Raw genomic sequence first — 12,261 nt, 5'->3', positions numbered from 1 at the left:
AAATCAAAAAGTGAAGACAGATTACAATGAGTATTAAATTAGATTAATAAAAAAAACCAACATGGGAAAATATCTAATTACCATTGCAGAAAATACATGAAGATTTGGCTGCAAGTTGTGGAACAGTGTTTATAAGTTTGGATCAAAACATACATAAAATGATAATGTTCATAATTGTTATACAGAGAGGTTTTGTTTTTGCACAGTGCAGAAATGTAAATACACCTGTTTTGGTTTCATTGCACCTCCAACAATGTGTGTTTGGATTGTCTTCACATTTCAGACTTCTGTTTTTAACCAGGTTTTTCTTGGGAAGCCATTCTGTACTTACCTGCATTCTTGGAAACACAACAGGAATCCCACTTTCCCCTTGCTCTTGTCAACATACTGCAACTTATTGTGCCCTTAAGCAAAAAGGCACACGTTTTTGTCTAAGGCTTCTTCACCTTAATAAAACAGCACAAAGAAACTTAAGACAGGTTTTTACTGCCCAAAGCCAAATACCACTGCATCATAGGTGTGTAGTTGTTGTTGTTGTTTAGTCGTTTAGTCGTGTCCGACTCTTCGTGACCGCATGGACCATAGGTGTGTAGTAAAATGCCACAAAACAAATCCACATGTGTCAAAAGTGCATGTAAGGCTACAGTCTTATACACAATTAACCTGAGCACAATATCTATGGGGCACCACATAACACTACCTCTGCCCTAAATGGGAGCCTATGCAGTTGGGCGAACTCTGGTAGCATGGTACTAAAAACACTGGTACATTCTATTTGCCCCCACCCCAAGCTGATGTAGGGACAACACAAATAATAAAGAGCAGCACTTGCTCTTTGTATGCATGATGCCCAAGCATGTAGAACGGTGCCACTGGGACCCTGGCACCCAAACAATCCCCTCCTCTGCCCAAATTATTATGGGAAGAAGTGTCCTTTTGTAGCCCATAGACTGGTCGTGTAAGCTTGGTTGTAATGCCCACAACAATGGTTTCTGTGGTTTGTAAATGCGCCCGTAGGTCCAAAAATGTGGCCATTGCAGTACAGAAAGGCTTATCAGTGAAGTCAGTCGTTGCTGAACCAGCATAATGTTTCTGCAGCATAATAAACACCAGGTGCTGTAGTGGGGGGTGACCAGCAGAGGGCAGTAGCTGATCAAAACACAGGACCCTTTCTCCAGTCCCATGTGCCAATACTGTACAGTACAAGCACCGTATAAAATCTTTAAGATAGTAACAAACAAACAGGAAAACACTGGTGCAAACTAGTGGCTCAAAAGGGGCCTATACAGAGGAGGGAATTACGGACGTAAAGAAAAGGGATGGAGGAGAGATGCATTTGGTGCCCAGTGTCTTTGGTTTGCTTCTAGGGGAGAATGAAATGTTGCAACAGATAAACTCTTTCCCAAGGATTTTTTGCCTCTGCCTCAGCCATGGGAAGCTGCCTATCAAGACAGATCATTAGGCCATCTAGCTCACTACTGTCTACACTGGCAGGCAGTGATACTCCGGGATTTCAGGCAGGGGTCTCACCCAAGCCTAACTGGAGATGCCAGGGATTGAACCTGGGACCTTCTGCATGCTAAGATGTGCTCTACCACTGACCTACAGCCCTTGCCATATACGAAATCAAACTCTCTGCCCATCTAGCCCAATGCTTTCTACTCTTGACTGGCAGCAGCACTCCAGGTTCTTGGCAGATGCCTTTCACAGCACCTGATCATTGGTCTTTTTAAACAGAAGATGCCATTGGTTCTAGCGCCACCTACTGTTGGCCCTCCCTACCTTCTGCCCTACCAGTCCTAATGGGGACCAGCCACTGCTGGAAGAGAATTATAACCCTGCATACACAAAACAAAGCAAAATCAAGGCTGTTCACTATGAAAATCTGCAAAACTCCCCCCCCCACCAGATACTCAAGAGCAGTGGGGAGACGAAGCAGAAAATGTCCTGGAAACACAAGTTTCATGGATCTCTCAGTAAGGATGGGAAGTAAACAAACAACAATAAATAAACCCAGGGCTTTTCAAACGTCCAATGTTACATTCTTGGTCCGTGTGTGCAAATGCTGGACAACCAGCACAGTTGCTTTTCAGAGGTTTTTGCTGCTTCTCACCAGTTACAGAAATAGCCTTTTCCTGGTGAAGGCTGTTCCCAGGAGAGTCAGAAGTCTGCCGTAAACTCACAGCGGTCATTCAGCTCAATGGTGGTATAATTCTGAGGCCGTCTTGGGGGGGGGGGGGGGGGGAGACACACACAGACCAGAGGAAATAAGTTAAAGGAAAGTGGCATGACTTTTATTTGTTTAATTGGACAGGGAAGCGAGGGGTGGGGATCAACGAAAAGCAGCCGTTAATTGCATCACGTAGCGTACAGTGCTTTCATTATTGCAAACCAGAACATTTGTAACAAGGCTATGCATTTAGAAAAATGCTTTCCCTAGTTTTGGCTTACAGAGTCTGAACACACTGTAGATTCCAAAGGGGTGGGGGTGTCAGTAGAGCATGGAATCTATTCTTAGAATCAGAAAACTGTAGTTAGAAGGGACTCAAAGAGTAATCTAGTCCAGCCCCCTGCAACTCACAGTCTTGTTCCTGAATTGTAGAACAGGACCAACTAGGGTTGCCAGACTCAATAGAGGACAGGACATCTGTGCCTTTAATTGCCCTGCTCTCTTTTGAGTCTGGAAACCTTAAAGAGAAACCAGCAGACCCTTTGCTTGGAAATTAAGCAAAGGATCTGCTGGTTTCTCTTTAAGGTTTCCAGACTCAAAAGAGAGCAGGGCAATTAAAGGCACAGAAGTCCTGTCCTCTATTGAGTCTGGCAACCCTAACCAAAAGAAGCAGGGTGGGGGGATGTGTCAGGAGGGGCTGCTTTGCAGCTGCTTAAGGGTGGTGCCTGCTGATGCTGAACTTGAGGCAAGGACCAAGTCTGAGCAAGAGAATGAGAGCGTTGCGGTGGAGAATTGGGGAAGTCAGTTTGTTGCACAAGAGCATCAAATCCACTTTAATTGCACAATCTGCATTTGCCGGTATGTGATTTGAATCCACCCCAAAGCAGCAGCAATCTGGAAGGATCTTCAACGGGAGGATTTTACTGTTGTTATTTGACGTGCAGATGCATCTATTTTTTCCCCACACATGCATTTCCCCCCTGGATGATAGCAGGGGAGGAAAGCGTTAAACCTTCCCTCCTGCTGCATTGTGGTCCCTATTTGGAACAACACAGAGAGTTGTACCCAATGTTAGTCCTACTCAGAGTAGATCCATTCAAAATGTTTATTTATTATTACCCCACCCCCCTCCATCCTAAGGTCCCAGGGCAGGTTACAAGATTAAAACACAAGATTAAAAACGGTCTAAATTAAAACAAGTTCCAAACATAAAAAGAAGGTGGCTCCAAAAACTATACACCTCAAGTGTCAAAAGCCGGGGGGGGGGGGTAAAGAGGTGCCTTGTCAGCATTCACCAGAAGCTGCACAATGAAGGTGCCAGACGCACCTCTGTGGGGAGGGAGTTCCACAGCTTAGGGGCCACCACAGAGAAGGTCTGTAGGGAAGGAGGTGGTCCTTCAGATATTTGGGGCCCGAGTCATTTAGTCATTAAGTCATAGTCCACTTATTATCATTAATTTCAATGGGTCGGCTCTGAGGAGGACTTAGTTGGATGCAACCCCGAGGCTTCAATTTCTTTGAAGACAAACACACACCTGATAACGCTTCAAGCATTGGATTTAAAGTAATGTAGAGTTAGCCCCTTATACCCAGAAAACTTTAAAGCATTTCATTTCCTGAAGCAGGCTGAGTAGAAGGAGACTTGCTATGCTAGAGTCTGAAAAACCCTGCTGTAGACAGGACAAAATAAAGCAACACAGCAAAAACAGACACACAAAGGGGTGGAGGAAACGGGAACTTGAGTTCTGCGGAAGCTTATTGAAAAGCCCCTTTGGGTTTTTTAGTTCAGTTAAAACATTTTAATAAGCTACTGAAACATGCTTGAATTTCCAAGCGAAGAAGCAGAAAGTTGCATGAAGCAAAATGGGGTGGGGGAGGACCATTAGGATGGATACTGCGTAATGCACACAAACTTCCCCTGTAAATTTACATAAAGAGAACCCTGCCATTAAGGAGTGTGACATTATAACTAACTGAGGCTAACACGTTTGTTAGGGGAAGTGCAAAACAAACAAACTCTGTACTGAGGAATTAGTTTGTAACAGAGTAGAACACAGAGTGCTTTGTTTCACATTTTTAAGCAAAACATGTTAGGCTTAATAAATTACAATTTATTGCACTGAACTGATGAACTCTTCTTGTTCCTTCTTAGCTGATTCTTCTTTTTGTCCCTCTTTTTCTTCCACAAACAGCTAGACAATGGCTGCCTCTGGATGGTCATATCTCAGCTTAATAAACCAAGACAGGAATGAGCTTTGTGCCCTTGCATTCAAGAGACCTCCTGTTTTCTCCAAACCAAGAAACTATGGTTACCACCTTCAGAACAAGCCAGGATCTTAGTTCTAGCCATAGTTTAAACTCCTGGCTTGCTCTGAAGCTAGGAACCATTGTTTCCTGAAGAATCAGGAAACAATGGCTAATTGGAGACTTCTGCATTGCGTTCAGGTGTGCTACAAAGGAAGGAGAGAAGAGGCTACATTTAGGGTTGCCAGACTCAATAGAGGACAGGACTTCTATGCCTTTAATTGCCCTGCTCTCTTTTGAGTCTGGAAACCTTAAAGAGAAACCAGCAGACCCTTTGCTTGGAAATTAAACAAAGGGTCTGCTGGTTTCTCTTTAAGGTTTCCAGACTCAAGAGAGAGCAGGGCAATTAAAGGCACAGAAGTCTTGTCCTCTATTGAGTCTGGCAACCCTAGCTACATTCCAGGGGCACACGGCTTATTCAGATCATTAGAACTGCGCCATTAACATAGTAGGTCTAATGTAAATTTATCTTTGCTAATTTTTTTTACTGCTTTTATACAGCAACTCCACTTTCTGGATGGCTCACTAAGCAAAAAATGAAAATGAAAATTGTAATGCAGTATTAAATTATAGTATAAAATGATAAGAACTAAAACATATGGGAATTTTTAAATTATTTTTTAATTATTATTTTTTAATTGAGACTACCTCAATTTTATGGCTTTCTGGTGGCAGGAAGAATGAGTGCCAATTACCCACTTTTACAGTCCATAATTCACCCTTCTAGATGATGTTGAAGAAGAGTTTGGATTTGATATCCCGCTTTATCACTACCCGAAGGAGTCTCAAAGTGGCTAACATTCTCCTTTCACTTCCTCCTCCACAACAGACACCCTGTGAGGTGGGTGGGGCTGGGAGACTTCAGAGAAGTGTGACTAGCCCAAGGTCACCCAGCAGCTGCATATGGAGGAGAGGGGACGCGAACCCGGTTCCCCAGATTATGAGTCTTAACCACTACACCACACTGGCTCTCTAGGTGGTCTCTAGTTGGGTGGTAGATTAAGAACTGTGCCTTCGCCACACATCTCCCAAGGACTAGGAGAGCAGATGGGTAGGGGGGCTGTGTATGGCAGAGTAAGAACTGCAGTGGAGTTTCAATCTGGTTTGTTAGACCCTCCAAAACATGCAGGGGGTTCAGGCATAGGCTGGCACACAAACCGGAAAGCAGAACTGGCGTTGCTCCTTACCTTTTGATGCAATAGAAAGCTGTGCCAGCTAACAGCAGTAGAAGAAAGATGGACCCCACAACAATGAGAGCAATCTCCCAGGCTTGAAATGAAGCTAAGAAAAGGAGGGGGGAATAATTATTATCAGTCTGTCTTGGTGAGCTCCCTGCAGCTTTAGAGAGAGCTTTCTAGAGACAGGTTCCATTTCAGGCATCTCAATAGAGCGCCACTGCCGAACAGTGCAGACATTACTGCCTCCGCAAAAAAAAATGTATTTATTAAAGGTTTTTACACAACAAAACAATTCAAACCCAGCATAATCACAGTGTTCTTTAAAAGTTAAAGTACATATAAATTTATATATTTAATATATTTTCCTGCTACACCACAATGATCACTAAGCAACACGACCTACAGGGGAATTTACATCAAGGGAACCCTCCTCATGGTCATTTGGTGCATGCAGGTAGGAGAGAATCTATGCAGAATAGATGTTATTCTTTCCAAAGTATGCAATGAGGATACTGTTCATCTATGTATCTTCCCACCCACCCACCCACCTCCACGTCCCAACATGATATTTGGAATGTTTCAATTGTTTTGTATTAGTTAGCTTGTTTTGAAGTTCTGTCAGTATTATTTAATTTTAATGTCAAACAAAATAATTTGGGCGCCTCTCGTGTCACCACTTCCTCGCAGCCATTTGGGCCCATTTCCCCATCTGCTCACCCTCAGGCCTCTGCGGTGTTTTCCCCAGAGATGCACATCCAGCATTCGCTTTGAGGGGCTTCCCGTCCACAGCAAAGGGGTGGGGACTTGAGGAAAAGTGAGAATGCCACTGAATGAGGCGCTGACGCTGCGCAGGTGACCTGGCCCGCACCTGGCCAGAGACTTTCAGGGTGGAATTAAGGCAGGTGAATGTAACGCCTATATGGAAAGGCAAAAAGAGAAGCGGGGTCTGGTTCAGTTCAGAAGTACCAAAGAGTGGGGGTAAACAGCATCAAACCAAACCTAGGATAGGGCTGTAACAGAAAGACAAGGTTGTGTGAAAGAGGAGTGCCTACAGATATACAGGTGAAACTCGGAAAATTAGAATATCGTCGAAAAGTGCATTTATTTCAGTAATGCAACTTTTTATTTTTTTATTTTTCTCTTAATTTTTACAAATGCTTTCTTTTTGAAATTCCACAGTAATAAAACAAAGAGTTACAATAATACAAAAATAAACATCGCTATTACATTTCATTATTTACATTCCATTTATAACTGACCCGCCTAACGACAAATAATTACAATTACAACAAATAAAGGCTTGACATACCTTGCTTTGCATGTCATGCATCTATCTCATATATTGGTTTCACCTTTTAAGTTGCATTACTGAAATGAATGCACTTTTCGACAATATTCTAATTTTCCGAGTTTCACCCGTACATAAACACCAAGATCCTTTGCCCCTGCTTCACTCCTGCTACCTTCACTCTTCAGATTTTTATTTTATTTACTTTTACACCTTTCTTCTAAGGAGTTCTATTTCTATCTTCACCACTTTCCCCCTCACAGCAACCCTGTGAAGTAGGTTAAACTGAGAGAAGTTGGGTTGGCTGAAAATGACATAATGAGTGTCATGGCTGAGTGGGGATTCAAACCTTGGTCTCCCATGCCCTAGTCAACCATTACACCAAACTAGCTCTCAATATTTCCTATTTCAGTAAGTTGTACGCTTTATTAGATGCGAGTTGTTGTTGTTACATTTCAATCCCACCCACCCCCAGCCCCGCCAAAGAGCTCAAGGTAGCATACACAGCGCTCTCTTTCTCTCAATTTTATCTGCACAACAACCCTGTGAGGTAGGCTAGGCCAGCGTTTCTCAACCACTGTTCCGCGGCACACTAGTGTGCCGCGAGACGCTGGCTGGTGTGCCGTGACGTGCGGCGACGAGAAGGGCGATTTGCATTGTCACGTGCCTGGCGGCCGCCAATAAACTACACTGGCCCGCCGGATGGCTTGTGAAGCCTTATTACAGGAGATTGCAACCAACACAGCAATTGGCAAGTGTTTCTTACAGTCATAATTATAGTCAATATAGGGCAGCACAGAGTTAATTTTTTAAACTTTTTTAATGGTGGTGTGCCTCGTGATTTTTTTCACGGAACAAGTGTGCCGTGGCCCAAAAAACGTTGAGAAACACTGGGCTAGGCTGATGAGACAGTCACTGACTGAAGGTAATTCAGCAAGCTTCATGGCTGAGGCGATTTGGACCCTGGTCTCCCAGGCCCTAGTCCAACACTCTAAACACTACTTTATACTGGCTCCAGGTGACTTGTATATTGTAAATGCTGATTTTGTCTGCAGTTCCCTCACAATTCCGATGGGCTGTCTGCTTTTTTTTAATCTGTTTAAAGCACCATTTGTACAACCAGAGCCGCATCTGCACCATACATTTAAAGCACTTTAACTGCTTCCCCCCCCAAAGCATTCTGGGAATTGTAGTTTGCTACGGGTGCACAGCATTGTTAGGCAAACCTAAAATACCGAAGCTGAAAAGAGAAGCATAAAACACTTCAGGCCAGCAAACCAAACCACAAAATCAAATGTCTCACCATTCAAATAAATAAATAAATATTTAAAGTAGCCGTATCAATTTAAAATCCATCCCATTTTCTTTACCCAAAGGTAGATTTAAATACAAAAGTCTATTAAGCCTCCTCTAAAAGAAAGCAGGGAGGAAAACAAAAGCACCTCTCAAAGGAGATATGTAACAATTATTTATACAAGGGAAGGGGAACCGTTGGCCCTCCAGAGGTTGCTGAACTATAACTACCATAAGGCCCAACAAGCAGGACCAGGGATGATGGGAGTTGAAGTTCATCTGGAAGGCTAAGGGTTCCCCACACCTGACTAATATAAACTTTGTGAGCTGCAGCAAGATTGTATCTCCCCAACAGCTGTCTGCACTAGGCAGCTAACAAATCTTAAGTTCCTATGAAAGTTGGATGGCGTTTTGACACAGACCGTGTAGATAGCATTGGCTGATGCCACAGAAGCAGCTCTCCTCCATGGATCTCACTAATGCTTGCTGGAGACTTGCCAACGTCTGTGGGTTCTGAGGCCACATGGAACAATCTGCCAGGAGGAGGAGGAGGAGAAATTAAGAGATATTGAGCCAATCCCCTTTCCAACAACGTGGTTCATGCAAAACACACAGCAGAGAGGGCCAATGCTCTTTTCTTTTTTTAAAAAAAAGCATTTTCGAAACAAATTATTTATTTATTAAACGTTTCTAAGGTACAAATTAAAAATTAAACAAATGCAAAGGGTGCGTTATGAACATAACAGACATAAGACAGCTCAATACAGTCACACCTCGGGTTGAGTAGGCTGCGGGTTGCGTACTTCCGGCTTAAGAACGCGGTGGACCCGGAAGTGTTTACTGCTTCTGCTAAAGTGCCGCTCGGGCTGCGTACTTTTCGGGGTGCGAACGGCGCCCCGAAACAGATTGAGTACGCAACTCGAGGTACCACTGTACAGCAATCTTAACATTTCCCTCCCCCTTTATGTTTTCTTTACAGGGTTTCTTTACAAAGTTTTTTATTCATCATCACAACCACCCTGCGAGGTGGGTTAGGCTGAGAGGTAACAACTGGCTCAAGGTCACCCAGTAAGCTTCATGGTTGAGTGGGGATTTGAACCCTGGTCCCCCATGCCCTAGTGTGAGTAACACTGTGGCCACATTGGCTCTCCAGAATATACTGCCTGTTCTTTTGTTTGGAGGTCAGCAGGATCCTAAATCGCCTTTCCACTCTCACAAGAAAAAGAAGACAAGCTTCTCTTACTGGGGGTCAGCAGGCAGATTTCAAGATTCAGAAAGAGAGATTCCTGTGGGCAGTGATTCTCCGAGCCAGGAGTGGGGTCAGAGACTGCATAGATTTTGTCGCAGGAGGGACAGCGGCTCAAGGACAGGGGTCTGCAAAAGAAACAGAAAATCAACGAGAGTTCCCCATGGGATTTCAAAAACATATACATTTATTTCAACTTGGCATCAATTTATTACATATGTTAAAGAAAAACAACATAATCAACAACCTTCCCCCATTACTACTTCATAGAATCATAGAACTGTAGATTTGGAAGGGACCTCGAGCGGCATCTAGTCCAACCCCCTGCAATGCAGGAATCAAAGCTAAATAATCCCTGACATAGCGCCATACAACCTCTGCTTGTTATTTGAATCCATTGATTCGGATCCTACCTTCTGGAGCAGCAGGAAACAAGCTTGGCCCATCTCCTGTGTGACAGCCCTTTCCATACTGAAGATGGCTTCCATACCACCTCTCAGTCTTCTCCAGGCTAAACATATCCAACCCTCTAGGTTTCCAGACCCTTTATCATCTTGGTTACCTTCCTCTGTACCCTTCGCCGCTTGTCAACATCCTTCTTTAACTGTGGTGCCCAGAACTGGGCACGTAAATAAGTCACCTGGAAGTGACCCCCCAGCTTCCTTTTCCATGAAAAGTGACTTCTTGTTACATGCCAACCAGAGGTCAGGGGTTAGAACAAACATTCAGGAATTGTGGAAAAGGAAATTAACTCTCGCTGTGCAGGGGGAGGGGGAGGACTGCTTGCAAGCCTGGGGATTTGTGTGGGGTCCTTTCTGCTCATGCATGTAGTAGTAAACCATGGTTCAGCATTGTACACATGTGAACACAGCCATACTCTCTCCTCTTGTCATTGTTTAAACCTGTCTCTCTCCAGGTCCATAATTCCTCTCTATGATCAGCACCACCTTTTGGCTCGTTATTGTTAAGAAACAAAGTTAACTTCACATGCTAACCAACTGGAGGTCCCATAGATAGTATGATGAAGTCACAACAGGATGCAGCCAATTAGATTTTGATATACTGTACAATAATGTCAGAAAGCCTTTTGCCCCTGTTCACAGCCCTTCCCCATAGCCAAAATGAAGAGATGACACTTTTTTAAATGATTTTTTTGAAAGAGCACTCCCAATATTGGGATAGAAATGTACCGTAATAAACCAAGAGCTACCTCACCTGTCTCCTTCCCTAGATACAAAGTGGATCAGTTCAGAAAGACGAGGATGAGTTTGGCTTGCACCCGTCTCCCATGTATAAACCGCAACGTCTTTGAGGTGCTCCTCCGCAGTGCCATTAAGAGCATGCCTGGAGAGTGCCACAGAATGGGTCACTTGTTGCAAGGAGGGGTTGGTCCAAACAGAGGGCATCACTCGTTGCTCTGGAAACACAGATGGTATAAACACAGTCAAAACCAAGGAATGTGTGAGCCTTCTCCTTCCTGCTTCTTGATAACTGAAGAGTTAGGTGGAGAACCCGTGGCTCTCCAGATGTTCAAAATGGCCTCTACCCATTGGCTAACACGCATCTCTAGCTTGCAAAGTATGCCACCACATCCACACATGCATGAGAGATGGGAAAGGGCCATAGTGAAGTGTTCTATCCCTGGCATCTCCTGGTAGGACTGGGAAAAGACTCTTGTCCAAAACCCTGGAGAGCCGTTGCCCGTTAGTGTTGACAATGCTGAGCTAGAGGGACCAACGGTCTGACTCAGGCACCCCCAAACTTTGGCCCTCCAGATGTTTTGGCCTACAACTCCCATGATCCCTAGCTAACAGGACCAGTGGTCGGGGAAGATGGGAATTGTAGTCCAAAACATTTGGAGGGCCAAAGTTTGGGGGTGCCTGGTCTGACTCAATACAGTCAAACCTCAATTCCCGAATGCCTCCATTTTGGAACTTTTCAGCTCCCGAATGCCAAAAACCTGGAAGAAATGTTCCGGTTTTTGAACGTTTTTCAGAAGCCAAATGTCCAACGCAGCTTCCGCTTGAGTGCAGGAAGCTCCTGCAACCAATCGGAAGCTGCGCCTCAGTTGTCGAACATATGGAAGCCGAATGGGCCTCCGGAACGGAACACGTTCGACAACCGAGGTTTGACTGTATAAGGCAGATTCCTAAGTGTGAGGAAGGCCTCATCTGCCCTCTACATTTAAATCGCCACCATAGCACTTTACACAGCCACAACTTCCTCCAAAGAATCCTGGGAACTGTAGTTTGTTAAGGGTGCTGAGAAAGGCTAGGAGACCCGTATTCCCCTCACGTAGAGCTGCAACTTCCAGAGTGGCTTAGCAATAAATCACCCCTCTTAAGGAACTCTGTGAGGGAAATAGGGGTCTCCTAACAACTCTCAGCACTCTTAAACTACAGTTCCCAGGATTCTTTGGAAGGAAGCCATGGCTGCTAAAGTGGTACAATCCTGCCTTAAATATATAGCACAGATGGGCCCAATGTCTCTCACACAGCAGGGGAGTTCGTTAATAACATTACCCAGCAGGGTGAATGGTATGGATCTTTCTGTGCAAGCCACACTTCCTGTACAATCCACATGTGCTCCTCTACAGCCCAAGATTGCAACCTGGTAAATCTGCTGCCAAGCTTTTCGGCTGCATGTGATAAAGGGGCCAATTAAGCTTTTCAATTTGTGTCAACTATGGGTGGGGTAGAAATTCAATTTTTGTTTGCATTTTATTGAGAAGCCATCTAATTTGCACTTCTCAAATCAATATGCAAACCAAAACCCACCTGTC

The 12,261-nt window shown here is 44.3% G+C and overlaps 1 protein-coding gene across 4 annotated transcripts in view; it reads right to left on the bottom strand.

Moving 5' to 3' along the window:
- Nucleotides 1-74: 74 nt before the first annotated feature.
- LOC118092825 (uncharacterized) overlaps nt 75-12,261 on the bottom strand; it is a 31,422-nt gene continuing 19,235 nt past the window's right edge. For all 4 annotated transcript variants that reach the window (XM_035131411.3, XM_088656633.1, XM_035131418.3 and 1 more), the window contains 6 exons: nt 10,695-10,896; nt 9,477-9,607; nt 8,656-8,766; nt 6,370-6,567; nt 5,662-5,755; nt 75-2,224 (listed from right to left, as the gene is read on the bottom strand). In XM_035131411.3, the coding sequence (XP_034987302.2) occupies nt 2,161-2,224; nt 5,662-5,755; nt 6,370-6,567; nt 8,656-8,766; nt 9,477-9,607; nt 10,695-10,896 (800 nt within the window). In that variant the 3' untranslated portion in view covers nt 75-2,160. The remainder of the gene's footprint in view (nt 2,225-5,661; nt 5,756-6,369; nt 6,568-8,655; nt 8,767-9,476; nt 9,608-10,694; nt 10,897-12,261) is intronic.

This window comes from Zootoca vivipara, chromosome 13 (assembly GCF_965207765.1).
Source record: "Zootoca vivipara chromosome 13, rZooViv2.hap1.1, whole genome shotgun sequence".
In the NCBI taxonomy this organism is placed as follows: domain Eukaryota; kingdom Metazoa; phylum Chordata; class Lepidosauria; order Squamata; family Lacertidae; genus Zootoca; species Zootoca vivipara.
The sequence above is the reverse complement of the archived record's forward strand: the minus strand, read 5'-3'. Positions and strand labels throughout refer to the sequence as shown.